Source organism: Rhinatrema bivittatum, chromosome 12, assembly GCF_901001135.1.
Source record: "Rhinatrema bivittatum chromosome 12, aRhiBiv1.1, whole genome shotgun sequence".
In the NCBI taxonomy this organism is placed as follows: domain Eukaryota; kingdom Metazoa; phylum Chordata; class Amphibia; order Gymnophiona; family Rhinatrematidae; genus Rhinatrema; species Rhinatrema bivittatum.
The window spans coordinates 6,223,978-6,242,954 of record NC_042626.1 but is presented as its reverse complement, the minus strand read 5'-3'; the positions used below and the strand labels follow the sequence as shown (position 1 = coordinate 6,242,954).

Sequence of the window (18,977 nt, the reverse complement as noted above, 5' to 3'; positions counted from 1 at the left end):
ATAAAATCTCAGAACATATAGATAGAGTCACACAGCATGGATTTACCCAAGGAAAGTCTTGCCTGACAAATCTGCTACTTTTTTTTTTTTTTTGAAGGGGTTAATAAACATGTGGATAAAGGTGAACCGGTAGATGTAGTGTATTTGGATTTTCAGACGGCGTTTGACAAAGTCCCTCATGAGAGGCTTCTAAGAAAACTAAAAGGTTATTGGATAGGAGGTGATGTCCTCTTGTGGATTGCAAACTGGTTGAAAGACAGGAAATAGTAGAATTAAATGGTCAGTTTTCACAGTGGAAAAAGGTAAATAGTGGAGTGCCTCAGGGATCTGTATTTGGACTGATGCATTTTAATATACTTATAAATGATCTGGAAAGGAATATGATGAGTGAGGTGATCACATTTTCAGATAACACAAAATTATTCAGAGTAGTTAAATCACAAGCAGATTGTGATAAATTGCAGTAGGACTTTGTAAGACTGGAAGATTGGGTGTCCAAATGGCAGATGAAATTTAATGCGTTCAAGTGCAAGGTGCTGCATATAGGGAAATATAATCCATGCTGTAGTTACACAATGTTAGGTTCCATATTAGAAGTTACCTCTCAGGAAAAACATCTGGGCATCATAGTTGATATTACCTTGAAATCGTCGGCTCAGTGTGCTGTGGTGGTCAAAAAAGCAAACAATGTTAGGAATTATTAGGAAGGGAATGGCAAATAAAACAAAGGATATCGTTACGCCTCTGTATCGCTCCATGGTGACATCACACCTTGAATTCTGAGTGCAATTCTGTCACCGCATCTCAAACATGATATAGTTGCACTGGAGAAAGTGCAGAGAAGGGCGACCATAATGATAAAGGGGATGGAACAGCTCCCCTATGAGGAAAGACTAAAAAGGTTAGGGCTGTTCAGCTTGGAGAAGAGACGGCTGAGGGGGGATATGATAGAGATCCACAAAATCATGAGAGGTCTTGAACGAGTAAATGTGAATCAGTTATTTATTCTTTTGGATAATAGAAGGACTAGGGGGCACTCCATAAGTTAGCAAGTAGCACATTTAAAACTAATCAAAGAAAATTCTTTTCACTCAACGCACAATTAAGCTCTGGAATTTGTTCCAGAGGATGTGGTTAAGGTAATTAGTGTAGCTGGGTTTAAAAAAGGTTTGGATAAGTTCCTGGAAGAGAGGTCCATAAATCAATAGAGAATTGCCACTGCTGGTTGCTGGCATTAGTAGCATGGGATCTGTTTGATATTTAGGTACTTGCCAAGTACTTGTGACTTGGATTGGCCACTGTTGGAAACAGGATGCTGGGCTTGATGGACCCTTGGTCTGACTCAGTATGGCATGTTCTTATGTTCTTACGTTATTTGCAGTTGTCTTCTATCTTCCTGTATTGTGGACCTACTAAAGACCAATAAGAAAATCAGCTTGGCCATAAAGATATTTAGACTGAATAAAGACATTTATACTTCCTGTTCACATTGCTTGGGAGTTGATTTGGATGCACTGTACAGCTGAGCACACATTTTGTATTCGAAGCTAAGACTTAGACTGCATCCAGTTTTCTGTTATAGCTTCCTCTGATAGCATTGCCTCCATGCAGTGCTAAGCAGATACAAGAACTGGGCAAGGCGCAGGTGGAGAGCACATGCAGTCCTATTAATTCTAGGGGAATTTCAGCCTCCCCATCCCCCAGTGAGCCGTAGACGGGGGCAGCAGCTGCCCTTCATATTTAAGAAGTTGGCTGTGTGGGTTTGGAGAGGAAGTGGGGAGTGTGGATGCATTGATAGTGCAAATCTCAGACTTCCCAAAGGGTCATGGAGCACGTCGCTGCCTCTGATCAGGTGCAGACTGTGAAAGGAAGTCTTAGTGACTGCTCATGTAGCAAGGAGACATTTTGCAATCAAATATTCCACCCTCATCGCCATTAGCTCTCCCATAATATTTGCAATAAATCAGGAAGCGAGCTCTGCCAGCACCCATGAGGCTCAGTGTAAAGGTTACAGCAGCAAGAAGATGCATTTGTTTCATGTTAAAATAACCTGAGGGACTGCCTCGCAGGAAGTGCAGTGTTTTTTCAGAAGGAGCAGTAAAGTTTACCCTTGGCACCTGATTTATGGCAAAGGGACAGAAATCAGCACAGCAAAAATAGTAAGAAGCTGAGGCCTGCAGGGTTTTCCCTCTTTGGGAAGAAAGGAGAATTTAGAAGGGAAAAGATAGACCCAGTTTGGAAGAGAGGATGTTTCTGTCTATTAAAAGGGCAATTTGATGGCTTCCCGCACAGTGTGCACATTGCGAATTGTGAAGATTTCAATGAGGATTTTCACATTAAACTTGCGCATATAGATTCACCTGGACAATCCTCTGGCAGCTTGGCTGGATACACACGCACTCTCCCTCGCGTAAAGTCACACTTGCTCTTTGGAGGGGTAACTTATGTTCGTTCTTTGAAAAACAAAAACATGCGTGTGCCTGAGCTTCACCTCCCGAGTGCGCCTCTGCAGTTCACGTAATGGTTCGTGCGTCACAGAGTTATAAATGCACTTTCACGTGCACACAGCTGCAGGCTATTTTAGTACCCAGTTTTATGCACATAAATAGATTTGACAAGTATCCCAACAAGGTGTGTGGCGGAGGGAAGGGACCTGTGTTACACAGCAGAGCTGAAAAGTCGCTGTGCACTCAAATCAATATCTGATACAAGAACGTGCTCTAGAAAGAGAGAGTAGCCTGCTTTCTGTCACAGGCCGTTTGATTTAAGAGCTGGCTTGCTTGATCCCTAACCCATTAACCCTAGCTGGAGTATAATGGATCCACGTAAGGACTCCCAGTCACCCTCTGTTAACCTGCATCTAAAGGATTTTCCTGCTTGCTGTTCAGCATTTCTTTCCCATGCTGAGATTATGTCTGCTTTAGTGTACATGTGTTTGAGGTATATGATGATCGTAGCATTGTCTGTTGGGGGTTGATTCATGGTGGGGAAGGCAGGTATTGTGTTTGTTAATGTACACCGTTCTCCGTGCTGTCTGTTTAGGGACTCTGATTTTAGGTTTAAACTGAAAATATTCTTTAGAACGTAACAAGGCAACATTTACTTAAATTATACCTTGCAAACCCAGAATTCCACCAGAATTTCCGTTGCCTTAGCATGCTATGCTTAACAAGTACCAGTTAAGGCTCTGCGCATAATTTCAGCCTGCCATATGTTTATTATAACGTTAATTTTTATTATCACTTTGTTTAGAGTAATTGGAATTTTAAAGAGCTTAATTTTTCGTGCTTGTGAAAGTGGCTATGGTTCTGTGCCAAGCCTGTCTTTTTTCCCTGCAATGGTTGGACAGAGCCGATGCCCCACCAGCACTCACTTTCATGTATGTGGGTGAGTTTCTGCGTGTGGGTAGGCAGGAAGATAGGAGGAATGGAGAGACCGGATGGGTGCTATGATTTGCTGGAGTGGATTTGAGTGAAGGGATGTGGATGGATATATGTAAAAGACACATGGGAAAAAGGATGAATGAGAAGCTGCTATGATTACTGGAAACAGTGATGTACTGTGAATGGTACAGTAAGGAAACTGCTTTGTAAGCAGTGTTGAGGTAAAGCTATTTAAATTTATTTTTTTCAGGACGCCAATGTGGAAAGAAAAAAACCGAAGTCAGTCTGAGAAATGCCAGATCAAGGAACAAAGGCTTTGTTGATTGAAGGGATCGTTATTGCAAGGATGCTTTAGAGATGGTGGTTGGGTTCCGCACCCTGCCTTATTGATGAAAACCTTGGAGGATCACTTCCCATTGGGGCTAGGCCTGAGATTTCAGGCTCTAGAAGGCCTAGGCCTTTCTCTTAGTCACAGTCTTAGGTGCCCGGCCAGAGGCTCTATGGAGTCTGAGCTAAGTCCTCAAAACGCAGCTCAGAAGATTTCCGTATTTTTGTTTACTTGTGTTCAAGATATAGGAAAATGAGACATTTATCTATTGGAGAGATCAGCAAATCTTGGATAGACAGGACATTTGCCACCAGAGGATGTGTGGCTCTGTGAAGCACTAAGGAGGTTTTCAGAACTGTTGGTCTACAGTTTTAACTTTAAAAATACAAATGAAAAAAATGGTAGTGTAATCTGTTCTCTCCAGGCTGGTGGAAGAAAAGGCAATGTTTTGCTCAGGGAGAGCTGAATTAGTTTTCTCTGTAGGGGGCTCTCATCAGCCTGCATGGATGATAAATCTCTTCCTAACCCTACAGGTTGCAATCAATGATAGGAGGCTTGTTCCTGCTTTGGGGAGTGGAATTCATCTGCAGGGCTCCCTCCCCTACTGCCTGGGTAATTAGAGGCTCTGGTATGAAGAAGTGGAGGTCAGCCACAGGTCAAGCTTATTAACCTTCATGGCTTGTTGCTTTTCTTGGAGAAAACTTTCCCCAAGCAACTGCTGGCTTAGATTTTTTTTTTTTTTGCACTTTAACTAAAGTGGGAAAACCAACACAAAGAAACAGGGGACAAAACAGGTTATCCTGAAGAAAATTAATGCTGTTCCATGCATATCGCCTGCTGTCATTGGCTTCCTTAACAGACAATCAATAATTGTAATCATAAGCCACAAGTAAAGGAAGTCCTTCTAATGAAAGCCCCCTACAGGCTCTCTCTTTAATTCTGCTTCTCTCTCAATAATAATTGTTCAATTGTTTGCCTTTTCTGATTGCAAAAACACCTTCTTCATGCAACCAGCGGTTTGCTGTTTCTCGTCCATCGGACTTTCTCCTGCACCTCGTCCCCTTTCTCAGGCATTCCCTCTCCTCTAAGGTTGACACCTGGAAGAGAAAGGCGTGCTGGCCCATAGGTGCTCTGCCCCTGGAGAACGTTGGGCTGCCAACTTTAGGAGCCGAAAGCTGTAAAATAAAAAATAAGCCTGAACTGGGTTTGTAACTCCAGAAATGGTTGATATCTGCCTGCTGTTTGCCTCCATTATATCTATCAGAATAATTTGCAGGTGTAAGCAGTAATCTGTTAAACTCCAGGTTTCTAGGCATTGACTGGAAGGTCTCACTCCTGTATTGTGCTGCCTTCTTTATAAATCAGATTCATCTGGGTTGGAGGGTAAGAAAGCACTTTGAAGAGAACCCAAAAGAGGTCCATCAGCCTCGAGGTTCCTGTCTATCATCTTTCAGGACTTTTCTTGCCTGTTCATTCTGAAACTCTTGAATTCTTCTCCTTGCATATGGCAAAGGCTTATCTTGCCTTAACTGACTGGATCCATGAAGCTGCACACTGTGGCCAAAGCTTTTCGCAGCTCCAGCAGATGTTTCTGGTTTTGCTTGAGCCAATAGCCACTTGTGCATTCTTTCCGTTTATACCTAGGGGACCATCAGTCCACATGTGTTGGTGTTAGCTCTGTATGTGAGAATGAAAAGAGGGTCTGGGCGTTGACTTGAATTGGTGACCCAGGAGAACAAGCAGCAAACTGAATAGGAAGTATTGTTGGGGCAATCAAGTTCACTATTAATATAGATTGAGCATCTTACTCTTATTTGGATAATTTTTCCTGCAGTTACAACAAACACAATGATGCATTTTGATTGCTAAGTTACTTTAGGGACATGATAGAAGTGCCATACTGGGTCAGACCAAAGTTCCATCAAGCCCAGCATCCTGGAAAATGGCCAATCCAGGTTACAAGTACTCTGTAGGATCACAAAGAAATAGGTCCAAACATTCTTGCTCCATAACCAGGGATAAACAGCAGCTTTCCCAAGTCTACATGGCTGATAATGGTTTATGGATGTTTTAAACCCAGCTGTGCTAAGTGCTTTCACCACATTCTCTGGAAACAAATTCCACAGTTTAATTGTGCATTGAGTGAATAAAATACCTAATAGCTTCATAGAGCAATTTCTATTCTTAGTACTATTTGAAAGGATGATAACCATTCTCTGTTGACCCATTCCATCCCACTCATGATTTTGTAGACCTCCTCTCAGCCATCTCTTTTTCAGGCTGAAAAGCTCTAAACTGTTTAGCCTTTCTTCATAGGGGAGCCATTCCATCCCCTTTATCATTTTTTTGCCCTTCTCTGCATCTTTTCTAGTTCTGCTCTGACTTTTATGAGATGTGACATTGAGAGCTGCACAAAATACTCAAGGTGTGAGCGCACCATGGATCAATAAGAGGCATTATGATATCTTCCATTTTATTCTCCATTCCCTCCCTAATTATCACTAACAACTTTAGCTTGGCACTCTTCCATCTACTGTATTTTCCAGCGTATAAGTCGCGGCTTTTTTTTTTTTTTTTTTTAATTTAATTTAATTTGCATGACTTATACACCAGTGCAACTTATATACAGCTTTTGTTCTCTCTCTCTCTCTCTCTCACTGGCACGTTGTGCCTGAAGTTTCTCTGTCTCACCAGCTTGTCTGTACCCCGCCGACCAAGGCTTCTCTTTCCCACTGGTGCATCCATGTCCCGCCAGCCAAAGGCAAGACTTAGCACACTCATGAACAGTACTCGGCAACACTCATCAAACTCACTTCCAGTACTCACACTCCACTCGGCAGACTCACTTCTCGACTATGCCACATCTGCGAGCCTAGCATAGGATAAACAGGTGTGTCTTATCTACCAGTTCAACCTTTCTACCAACTTTTTCTGCAAAATTGATGTTTATGGAGGAGTGCGACTTATATACTGGAAAATACAGTAGTTTTATTGGTTCATCATATAGTTTTTGATGACTGATGAGAAATCATTCCTGATAATAACCATAAGGACTTTGTTGTCATTCTGTCTTTATAATGTATTTAATTTTCTGTAGTCCTATTTTATGAGGAATTTGTCGAAATAAGAAAGGAGTCACTGGGGTAAATTTCCCCAGCTAAATATTACTCTCTCCTCAGTGTGCACTTTTAGCTGTGGTTGAAAGGGGCGGGGTTAGAGCACAGAAGGAAAAGGATGTGCAGAGTAGTTTAATCTCAAACGGATTGTGATAAATTGCAGGAGGACCTTGCAAAACTGGAAGATTGGGCTTCCAAATGTTAGATGAAATTTAACGTTCTATCTTAGGAGTTACCACCATCATAGTGGATAATATATTGAAATTGTGAGCTCAGTGTGCTGTGGCGATCAAAAAAACAATCAGAATGTTAGGAATTATTATGAAGAGAATAGCAAATAAAACAATGGATTTCATAATGTCTCTGTATCATTCCATGGTGAGACTGCATCTTGAATACTGTATGCAGTTCTGGTTGCTGCATCTCAAAAAAAGATATAGTTACACTGGAGAAAATGCAGAGAAGTGCGACCAAAATAAGGGGCATGGAACAGCTGCCTTATGAGGAAAGGCTAAGGAAGTTAGGGCTGTTCGGTTTGGAGAAGAGACAACTGAGGGTGGTTATGATAGATTTCTACAAAATCATGAAATCACTTGAATAGGTTAATATGAATCAGTGATTTACTCTCTCAGATAATAGAAGAACTAGGAGGAACTCCAAGAAGTTAGCAAGTAGCTCATTTAAAACAAATCGAAGAAAATTCTTTTTCAGTCAGCACATAGTTAAGCTCTGGAATTCATTGCCAGAGGATGTGGTTACAGCAGTTAGTATAACTGGTTTTAAAAAAGGTTTGGATCATTTCCTAGAGGAAAAATCCATAAGCTGCTATTAATTAATAAGCAATAGTAGCTTGAGATTTATTTAATATTTGGGTACTTGCCAGATACATGTGACTTGGATTGGCCACTGTTGGAAACAGGATTCTGGGCTTGATGGACCCTTGGTCTGACTCAGTATGGCATGTTCTCATGTTCTTAACAGCCTCCTTGGTGCAGAGAGAAAGAGAGAGAAGAGCACAGTGCACGATCAGGGCCACAGTTCTGTGTGCGTGGACATTTATTTACATCTTTTTATATGCCACAAATCCAATTCAAATCGATCAGCATGGCTTACAGTAATATAGTCATAAAGGCGAAACAAGACAAGCTACATTTAAAATAAAAGCTAATAAAATTCTTTCCTTAGCAGGATCACAGAATTTGTCTTTTGCCCCTTATCCACCATTATAAATATAACCAAGCAGTAACATTTTCAACCTCTTCCAACTGGGTGGTGGGGGGAGGGATGGAGTCTGAGTTGCAAGTCAAGCCCATATTGTAGTCCTGGGGGAATTCTGCGCTACTGTGAAGAGCAGAATTGCCAAATTCTGCATAGAAAATGTCAGAAGAGACCCCAGCAAACTGCGAATGGAGCGCACCATTTGCGCCGAAAATGAAGGCCCCCAGCACGCCGTTTGCAGCGAGGATGAAGACCCCCAGTGCGCCATTCGCGGCGAAGATGAAGGCCCCTGCATGCCTTGGGACCTGCACCACTTGCGGTGAAGATGAAGGCCCCAGGGAGAGTGAATGTGTATAGAGAGGTGTGTGTGTGTGTGTGAGGAGGGGGAGGGGGTGTGAGAGAGAGATAGCAGGGGAAGGGTGTGAGAGAGAGTAGGGGGGTGCTTGAGTGTGGGTGCCAGAGAGAGGGAGCCTATATGAGGAGATTGTGAAGGAGTGTGTATGTGTGTGAGAGATTGGGAGCTTGTGTGTATGAAAAAAGGATTCTGTGTGAAGGGATTGTGTATGTGTGAGAGAGCCTGTGTGAAGGGGTGCGTGAGAGAGAGCCTGTGTGAGGGTGTATGCGTGAGAAAGGGAGCTTGAGGGTGTGCATGCAAGAGAGAGGGACCCTGTATGAGGGGATGTGTGTGTGTGCGAGAGAGTGAGGGAGCCTGTATGAGGGTGTGTGTATATGTATTAAGAGAGAGGGAGCATGTGTGTGAGAGAGGGAGGGACAGAGGGAGCCTGTGTGAGGGGCAGTACTGAGAACGGGGTCAAACTCTGGGACTGGTGATAGAGTGGAAGGGGTTGAGCCTAGAGGTGGAGGGGAGAGATACTGGCAGGTGGAGGAGTTGGGGCCTGAGAGGGCAAAGTGGCCAGGGGAGTAGGGAGAGTGAGTGGAAGGGACCCTCTTACAGTGAATTTCTAGGGAAATTCTGCTCAAATATTTAAAATTCTGCATCTTGAAGTAATACATTTTTCTGTATTAATTTAAAATGTAATTACTTAGACTGTCATGTAAATTGTGATATTTTGACCAATATAAAGTTTGCAGAATTTTAAGTTTTTGTGCACAGAAATCCCTCAGGAGTAATATTGCCTGCCTACCTGCACAAAGTGCCACCCACAAGACCCAAGGGGGCTTGCACCAAAGAGCGCCTTCTTTATTTTAATATTGCAGAACTTCTCTGTTACCTATACCCTGCCCCCAGAGAAATTCTGCAATATTAAAATAAAGAAGGAGCTCTTTGGTTTAGGATTTGTGGCATACAAAAGATGTAAATAAATGTCCACGCACACAGAACTGTGGTCCTGACCGTGCCCTGTGCCTCTCTCTCTCTCTCTCTCTGCACCAAGGAGGCTGTTCTTAGCGGGAACAGAGTTAGAAGCAGCGCTGGACCTGCATCCTCTGCTTTAAACATGCAAAAGGATAAAGCAGTACAGGGGCAGTAAAATACCGCTTCCCCATCAGACTTCACGGAGAACTCTTAGACTTTTCTTCCCCAGATGTAATTTTGAGCAGGAAATACATAAAGTAGATCATTTGTACATGGGGTCATTTCCACGCAGCATGTACGAGGGTAGCAGGCAGAAAGAGGTGAATTTGGGGCATTCCCCTTACTCCTCACCAAAGGGAATAAATGCTCAGTAGTGATGGCATAAGAGGTCCTGCCTCTTCCATGATAACCATAAAAACCCCAAAAACCCTCTCTCTGTTACTTTATGGGAGGAAGAGGGGTTGGTCGGGATAGAACTCCCCGCCACTCACACGCATTTACCAGGGGCCAGAGGAAAGTGCGTTTGGCACTCTTGAATGAAGGGCCCTTGGTGTCTAACGTGATGCCCAGTAACAACGCAGCTGGAAGGATCTGCTGCAGGTGATCATTTACCTGTCACTTAAATAGTTTTTATGCATTCATTTTTCATGTAATCATTTAATATTTATATGGGTGCAGCCTGCTAAAGGTTGGTCTGCTTCCACTCGCAGGAGTAGCTGCAAATTAAATATTTATCTTTACGGTTGTTCCGTGATCTGAAACGGCGATTACTGCATTGTGCTGTACAATTACCCATATAAATATCACACTGTAAAGTGTTTTTTTAATTTGTCCCATATTAATGAAATACATCAGTAATTCTTGTGTTAAAGGGACAGTTAATGCCGAGAGAAAATATTTTCTTCCTCTGCTGTGACATGTCCTAAGCCTTTTGATTTTAATTATTTATTTCTACTTCCAATCTAATTAGACACCACATCAGGGAGATGCTCAAAGTGACTTGGGCTAAAACAAATTCCTAAATCAGGTACAGCAAATACAAGCAATAATATAATAACAAATACATAAAAATCACGAAGTCAACCAAATATTAGCCAGTGGCAACATATGAAGTTGCTATTCTATATAACAAAGCACACAATAACAATGACAAGCAAGCACTCAACAAAATAAAAAATTGTACTCATTACTACGCACCCATAATGAGAACAGTACATCAAGTGAATTGGGATGCAAAAAGAACGCGTCTGCACGGCTCCCTGAAAACCCCGAACTCTTGTCTGTCCCTAACGGAGCAATCTCAGGAACTCTGCAGCTTGGCCGCAACGTCAGGGAAGGCCCTGTTATTGGGTCAAGTCAGTGGGGTACAAGTTAGAGGCTTAAAAGGACAGCGTTTAACGCACATTCATTTGGAAATGGAATGCCAGAACTGATTTGTCATGTTATCAGCCCTCGAGCCCACTTGTGTGTGTGTCTGTACACAAAAATGGCTGCCGGGTTCCCCTCACACTTTTGAGATGGTGGCAGTTAGCTGTGCCCAGTTCTCGCCAGGTGGAAAGCAAACTTGCCATGACTGTGACACTTATGCACGTGAAAAATCTGGAAGGCTTTTAAGAGGGGAGATTTGGTGAGAGACTGAATTTTCCATTGGAGATGGGGAAATGATAACATTTTTGGCCAGAGTCCCTCTCAGAGAAACCTGTAAATCCAGCCCAGCCCCTTACATGTGGACTGCAAGGTAGTTGTGTGTAAATCTGTCTTTGGCCAGCCTGTGGGGGCCATGTGGTACTGTTTCTCTGCCTTCAGGAGGGTCTCTGTGAATGAAGCTCACTGTCAGGGTCGTTCTTTAAACTGCGATGTGCCGCTCTCACGGCTGTACAATTTAAATCGGGGGAAGGGGAGGAGTGTGGGCAGGGTTATGGCCCGGCAGTACTGCGGGAAATAACACCTTTTCCCGTGGCGCTATGGGGGTGAAAGTGTGAGGCCCCGCTGCATATTTTCACCCCGCCCCTTTTTTATTCCCGCGGGCTATCATTCCGCTGTATTTATAGTGGAATGATGAATCCCAGGGTGTGGTTGCTGTTTTGGAGTCCAGGGCTAACCACAGAATGTGGCAGGCACCTGTTGCAGAAATTTAACATTGCACAATGGCCCCAATCAGTGGCTCACAAATGCTTCCCATTTGGGCCACTCTAGAGCTCTGGCACAGAGCATAAAGCCAGTCCAAAAATCTGCATTTGTTAAGCAGGTTTTATTCTTCCAGCATGATGGCATGCATGTGTGCTGCAAACATGTGCTTTCTCTCAGACAGATGGTCTCCACTGGCTTGGCTACTCCCTGGGGTCTTCATTTTGTGACTAACTTGTAAATGTCTTGCACAACTCAGTTGTGGGACTTTCATCATGAAGTGAGGGGGAGGAAGGATAGGATGGAAGGGAAGGGAAGAGGGAAACCTAGGGTTGTTACACCTGTTTGCCATGGGTTAATCCTGGCTCCCTGATTTAAGTGGATAACATGATTAAATTCCTTGTGGGTTTAACTGGGGAGCTCCAGGAAGGGTGGAAGGGGGCAGGTTTTGCTGTTTGCTATGCAGTCTTAATGGTATTATCATTATCTTTATCAGTAATATTGAGTTGCCACTGTTATAAACACAGCAGGCATTCTGCAGCTTCATGTTACATTCGTTTTATATGGCGTCACCGTGCAGATATTATTCTGTCCTCCCTTGGGGAAAGGCCCTTCTCTCTGCTTAGCTAAAACGCTCATTATGAAAGCAGGTTAATTGTACTGTTGCACCATGCTTGCTTTCCAAGCATAATGTAGGCGTAGTGCTGTTCAGCCATGTGGGATTTTATGTTACACGGGCAGCCAGCACCAGGACAGAGCAGCACAGCAGCATCCCATCGACCTTTTGAATGGATAGAATGTTCTGGAAATGGACGTTTGATGTCCCCCAGAGCACACAAGGGGAGACATCGCCAGCAGCAGCAGTCTCCCTTATAGTGCTGGCATGGAGGATAATCCCAGGTTGCACTATCCAGGATCTTTGCAATTTGGGGGTAAAGATGGGGATGCCTGGCGGTGTTGGCAAAAAGCAGAAGCTGTTCCAGGAGTCAGCAGTGGGATGAATCCAAAGTGAAGATACCAAGATGTGGTTGCATGGGGTCTTCCTTTCCCCTTCTGCTGATTTCTGTCTTTTGTCTTAGCTGCAGCAGAAGTTTATCAGTCTCCAGTGGGTAATGGGTGGGGGACAATGCCCAGAAAGGTAGTCCTCATGAACAGCCACAGCAGAGCCTCTGGAAATTGGTGGCAGGTGGCTGCTGGTGCTTTGTGGCACCCTTCAGTATCCCATTGTGGGATGCAGCCAGTTCTCCTGCCACCCAAATTAATAGTGCAAGTAAAGCCGAGGTGGCAAGGCACAGTCGGATGTAAGCATTAAGAGCAAGACACAAAACATCAAATAGTTGCAAATGAAAAAACCCTATTTAAACATTGACTCCAGTCCTGTTATTTATCGACTGGAAGTAATTGAAGTCATTTTATGGGGTCCATCAGCGCATTATCCTAAGATTTAATCTATTGCTGTGATATTTATTGCAATTTCTCTAGAATGCTTCGTATGCCTAATTCATTCATTACGGCTTTCATTAAGTCTCTAATCTCATTTAAAAATGTGTTTGTCATCCCAAACTCCACTGTTTAACCTAAGGCAGTTCCAGTGTAACCGAAGAAGCTGTGGTCCTTCTTCCTGGCAGCTTCTCTGCAAAGGATACTTTCTCACATGGGCTCTTCCTTCTGGTGCCAAGTCACGTGACCTGGGGGTTAACACCCCATTCTGCAATCCTCCTCCATTCAAGGATGTAAAATAGGTCTTTTAACTCGCTTCAGCTATTGAGGATGAGGGGGGGAGGGGAATAATTTATTTTTTATTTACAAGAATTTATATTAAACCTTCATTACCAAAATACTTATTCAAAGCAGATAACATTAGAGCCTTTCAGTCAGGGCTGTGAAATTAGAAGCTACTTTGATGAACATTATACTTACATAGAGGAAAGAAAAATGCTCCCTAGTTTTAAAAACTGAATTTATATATATATATATATGTATGTGTGTGTGTGTTCTTTATTTTATTATTGTAAAGTGTGTGCATTTAAGGCTGCCTGACAGCGCTGATAGATAAAATATGCAGCAGTGCAACAGTTCTGACAAAAAAAAAAGGATAGTGAATTTTACAGGTTGCCACAGATGGATAGACAAGGGTATATAAAAGACCCAATTCCAGCCAGTCCTCTGAGGACACTGACATGGAACAAAAGCCATTCTGCAGCTTCTAACAGTGTCTTTTTATAGCCAGGGCGACACACTGCTCAGATTTTGTGAGTTATAGAGAGAGAGAGAGAGTGGCACTGGAGTGAGTAAGAGTTTAAAGGCAGTCACTGTCAGCCCCCAAGGAACAATTCTGCTTAAAGTGAGGGGGATGAGTTTGTGTTTCATTCACTGGATTGAATTCTTTGTTGCATGTGTGTGTATATATTATATAATATAATTATATATAATTATGTGGGTCAAAAATACAGTCCCTCACTTTTTATCCAACAACAAAATATGGAGAATGCCCCATCAGCCATTCATTGCCTACACTAGGAAGAGAGACAATTAGATTGGGCTGAAGAAGATACCCGAGATTACATCGTTGTCCAGGGAAGGGCATCGCTACCTGCAGTTTTGTCGAGGAGAAACACGGCTGCTTGTTCCCTGTACTACTGCTCAGATAAATTCACGCTCCACTGGAAAGCAGTTTTGCTGTCCTCTTTAGTTCCAGAAAGCAGAGACGCATTACATTGCGTCATTGAATAGGACGCTCTGCAGGGCTGCCTGGGTGGCTCGGTGACGATGCACAGCACAGGAACCCTAGCTCAGGTCCTCTGATCTCTGGGGGTCAGTTGGGTATTGCTGCGGAGGCAGAGCTCACAGCCCCTGGCGGAGAGGGGGTCTTTGTCATGTGATGGTGATACCTAGTGGTCAGATGTAGGGCCCCCCATCAAAGACCAGTACTGTAATAACTAATTTAGGAAAGGGGTATAACTGGGGGGGGGAATCCCTGGGTAGTTGCAAATTAAGGCTCATGGCACCAGAATCTGAGCCCTGGTTCCGTCTGACCTGGAAGCCCAAATGGAGCAGGAAGAAACTGCTGAGTCAAGAACAAAAAGAAAGGCAACGTGGGAAGAATCCTGGCTGTGCATTCTCTTCGTCTTCGTAGAGATTAGGAAGCAGCCAGACCGAAGCCTGCACGCAGATTATACTTCCAGGGAACTCCAGTCATGATCCCAGACCTGTACCTGCCCCCGTGCATTCAAACTTAGATTTTTGTTTTGCAAAACTGTGCTGTACCTCCTAGCTTCTATCAGTTGGTTGCCTCGTTTTTTGCCACTGACACACAAAGCAGGGCCCTCTCAGAGTCCCCAGCAACACATCAGATTGAGTAAGAACCAATCCGGTGTGAAAAAACCAGAGACTCCCGTTTCTGCCTTCTGCCAAAAATCAAGTGCTAAGTGGCCAGATCACTGCTGGGAAGGACTTTTTCTTTTTCTTTTTTGGTAAACGATGCTGCTAAATATCAACACGAATCCTTTATTGCTTCATCAATATACATGACAGTAAATGATTCCTTGCAAGGAGCGCGACGGCTGGTGCACAGATTAAGCCCAGGCGGAATCTCCCCGGTGGTCTGGTTGCAGGTCAAATTAACATGTCAGCGAATCGAATCGCTACGTTATTAATGACTCCCAGGCAGCCATTGTAATGTCAGTGGGACAGTAATAGTGTAGGTGTTCACTCAGCTCCTAATGACTTAAGTTGTATTCCTACATTATTTTCAATGCTATTTTGAATGATTCAGTTCAGAGAAAGGAAGATGAACTGATCCTGGAGTTGCCCCTGCCATTTGCCAAATTCTCAGTGATAGCGCTTTGAAAGCGCTGCTCTGCTTTCTTCTTGGTGCTTCCTTCTTCCAGGCATCAGCGTTAAATCATTTCAACAGTTGACTGCCCCCAAATACCTGCTCTAGAAGTCGATCGAACTGGTGCAGTTAGTGCACCCAGGCCTTCGGTTAACATCACTTTGGAGAGGGGTGAGGAATTTAATGTCATCCTCTATGTGAAGGTGCAACACTCACTATGCACTCTCATGGGACACCCACAGACCATTTTTTATCTGAAGACCTTGGGAAGTGAACCTGTGACCTTCAGTCTCCACACTGGTACTCTATCAGTGGGCTGGTAGCAGATCCCCCTATCTGTTTTAGCCTGTGTACTCATACTTTTCCTCTTCACAGCCATCATAAACACACAACTCTCCTTGACTTTAGCTTCCCATAAAGGTAAAAATCCTGAATCCTTTGGCCTCCAAACATCAATGGCTTTTCAGTGTTCATGGGCAGACCCTAACTGCCATTACCCTCGAGTGTGTTCACAAAATTTGTAGAGTGGTGATGTGCATAGTGAGTGCAAAACCTCATGCAGACACAGATTCCTAGCAAAATATGCTTGGCGTACAAATGTTTCTTACACCAGCGACTCATGCAGCCTAGTGCTAGAATTCGTATAGCACAACTTTATGGTCAGACAGTTCAGTAGTAACAACAGAAAAGAAAATCTTCTGTAGTTCTTGTCTGCTTCTCCCACCAGGGCAGACCCCTTTTTTGTGAGTCTGCGTCATGGCGGTTTCCATGACCCAATGTTTAAAGAAAAAAAACACATCCAACTGCTTCCTCACTCCCAAGAAAAAAAGAGTAACATCTACATTCACCTCTGAGCATTTTTTTTAAAACTCTTAGGGCTTCTCTTTTTGCTGTGGTCTGTTTTAGTCTCTCTGTTATATTATGAGCCCTTCAAGGGAGTAAAATTGTAGCTTTCCTGTTTCATAAGATTGCAATCAGTTGTGGTCCCTATTTCTAACACAGAAACTGGGAACGGCAGCATTGTGTGCAAAAGGTGGTGGTGGAATCTGATTCATCACACATCTGATTTGACTTGACATTTCCAGGGCAGGAAGTGGTACAGTCACTCCCAGGGAGCATTGATACAGGCTGGAAACTGGCTGGGGAGCACCAGGATAAAACCTTGAGGGCCCAGCAGGTTTTGCTAAAGCATCTCATCCATAAGGGCTCCTCCATTATATAAAAAATGCATTAAAAATGGCTTCCTGCTTTTATCTAGACCTTGAAAAAGGCTCATTCAAGAGAAAGACGTGTTTCTTCTCAGCAGCCCTCAATGGTATGTCACTGGTTGGAGGAATAGACTTTGGATTATAGTTTTAAGAGAACTGGCAGGTGCATTATTACACCAGTATGGTGATACTACGACTTCTTGCGAAACTGGAAGATTGGACGTTCAAATGGCAGATGAAATTTAATGTGGATAAGTGCAAGGTGATGCATATAGGGAAAAATAACCCTTGCTGTAGTTACACGATTTTAGGTTCCATATTAGGAGCTACCACCCAGGAAAGAGATCTAGGCATCATAGTGGATAATACTTTAAAATCGTCGGCTCAGTGTGCTGCAGCAGTCAAAAAAGCAAACAGAATGTTGGGAATTATTAGGAAGGGAATGGTGAATAAAACGGAAAATGTCATAATGCCTCTGTATCGCTCCATGGTGAGACCGCACCTTGAATACTGTGTACAATTCTGGTCGCCGCATCTCAAAAAAGATAGAGTTGCGATGGAGAAGGTCCAGAGAAGGGCAACCAAGATGATAAAGGGGATGGAACAGCTCCCCTATGAGGAAAGGCTGAAGAGGTTAGGGCTGTTCAGCTTGGAGAAGAGACGGCTGAGGGGAGATATGATAGAGATGTACAAAATCATGAAAGGACTTGAATGGGAAAATGGGAAATGGTTATTTACTCTTTTGGATAATACAAAGACTCGGGGGCATTCCATGAAATTAGAAAGTAGCACATTTGAAACAAATTGGATAAAATTCTTTTTCACTCAACACACAATTAAGCTCTGGAATTTGTTGCCAGAGGATGTGCTTCAGCTAGTGTAGCTGGGTTTAAAAAAGGTTTGGATAAATATCTGGAGAAGTCCCTAAACTGCTGTTAATTAATAGGGAATAGCTACTGCTTTTTGCTGGCAGCAGTAACATGGGATTGATTTAATGTTTGGGTATTTGTGACTTGGATTGGCCTCTGTTGGAAACAGGATGCTGGGCTTGATGGACCCTTGGTCTGACCCTGTATGGCAACTTATGTTCTAACTTTTTTTCTGTGTGGACCCATGTCACAGCCAGATGAACTTTTGTAAGGTTTTGGGGTGGGTGAAGGTTTAGGTTACATGTTATTACATGTTATACGCAATGCACTGAACGTATGTACTTTGGCCACTGATTTTATATGTGTTTACGTTTTACATGTGAGCATAACGTAGGACGTCCCGTGTAAGTTGTTGTACTTTATGACATATGCGTGTCGATGAAATTATCAGTTTTAGCAATTAGTCCAGCAGTTCACTCAGTCCTCCTGCACCTAATCAAGATCCTCCTGGCTCTTCAGCCTGAATGCCTCCAATTAACAGGTGTAAAAACACATGCATGCCTAACTGCTTTTTTAAAACAGCTATTTACATACGTAACTGCTGGCCCTGCCCACGAGCGCTCTTAGACAGCCCCTTTTTTACATTCGTATATGTGCACGAAACTGAACATATGTGCGTATTTTGAACTCTCCTAAAATATGGACTATGCGAGCAGAGGCTACTTACGCATGTAATGTTATGAAAATTCACCTTTTAATGCACTTAATCCAAACATGTCCCAACTCCCAGGTATGTTAGAGGAGGCCTGAAGGTGGTGATGGGAGAAGAGGGTTTGTCTTGTCATTGGGGGGGAAAGCGTCTTGACTTCTGAAGGAACTTTGGCACCCAGCATCAAGTTGGCTCTTTTGAAAACTGGTGAATGTTTCATAGAAACATAGAAATGACGGCAGAAGACGACCAAATGGTCCATCCAGTCTGCCCAGCAAGCTTCGCACTTTTTTTTCCCTCATACTTATGTTACTCTTGGCTCTTAGTAACCTTTTGGTTCTGGTTCCCTTCCACCCCCACCATTAATGTAGAGAGCAGTGTTGGAGCTGCATCTAAGTGAAATATCTAGTTTAATTAGTTAGGGGTAATAACCGCCACAATAAGCAAGCTACACCCATGCTTATTTGTTTACCCAGACTATGTAATTCAGTCCTTGTTGGTTGTTGTCTGTATATAGATCCACTTTTCTTCATTCCCCCTGTCGTTGAAGCAGAGAGTTATGCTGGATATGCATTGAAAGTGAAGTATCAGACTTTCTCCCCTGCCGTTGAAGCAGAGAGCTATGCTGAATATGCATTGAAAGTGAAGTATCAGGCTTTCTCCCCTGCCATTGAAGGAGAGCGCTATGCTGGATATGCATTGAAAGTGAAGTATCAGGCTTATTTGGTTTGGGGTAGTAACCGCCGTAACAAGCAAGCTACCCCCCGCTTTTTGTGAATGCAAATCCTTTTTTCCACATTTCCTCTTGCCGTTGAAGCTTAGAGCAATGTTGGAGTCGCATTAACCGTGTGTATGTTATTAAATAAAGG

The 18,977-nt window shown here is 43.3% G+C and overlaps 1 protein-coding gene across 3 annotated transcripts in view; it reads left to right on the top strand.

Moving 5' to 3' along the window:
- PLXNA2 (plexin A2) overlaps positions 1-18,977 on the top strand; it is a 315,878-nt gene that overhangs the window by 168,005 nt on the left and 128,896 nt on the right. The window contains exon 5 of one of the 3 annotated variants that reach the window (XM_029572655.1): positions 3,634-4,880. The exons of the other annotated variants lie outside the window; for them this stretch is intronic. Coding sequence (XP_029428515.1) covers positions 3,634-3,672 — 39 coding nt within the window. The 3' untranslated portion in view covers positions 3,673-4,880. Of the gene's footprint in view, positions 1-3,633; positions 4,881-18,977 lie in introns of those variants that run through there. 3 annotated transcript variants of the gene reach the window in all.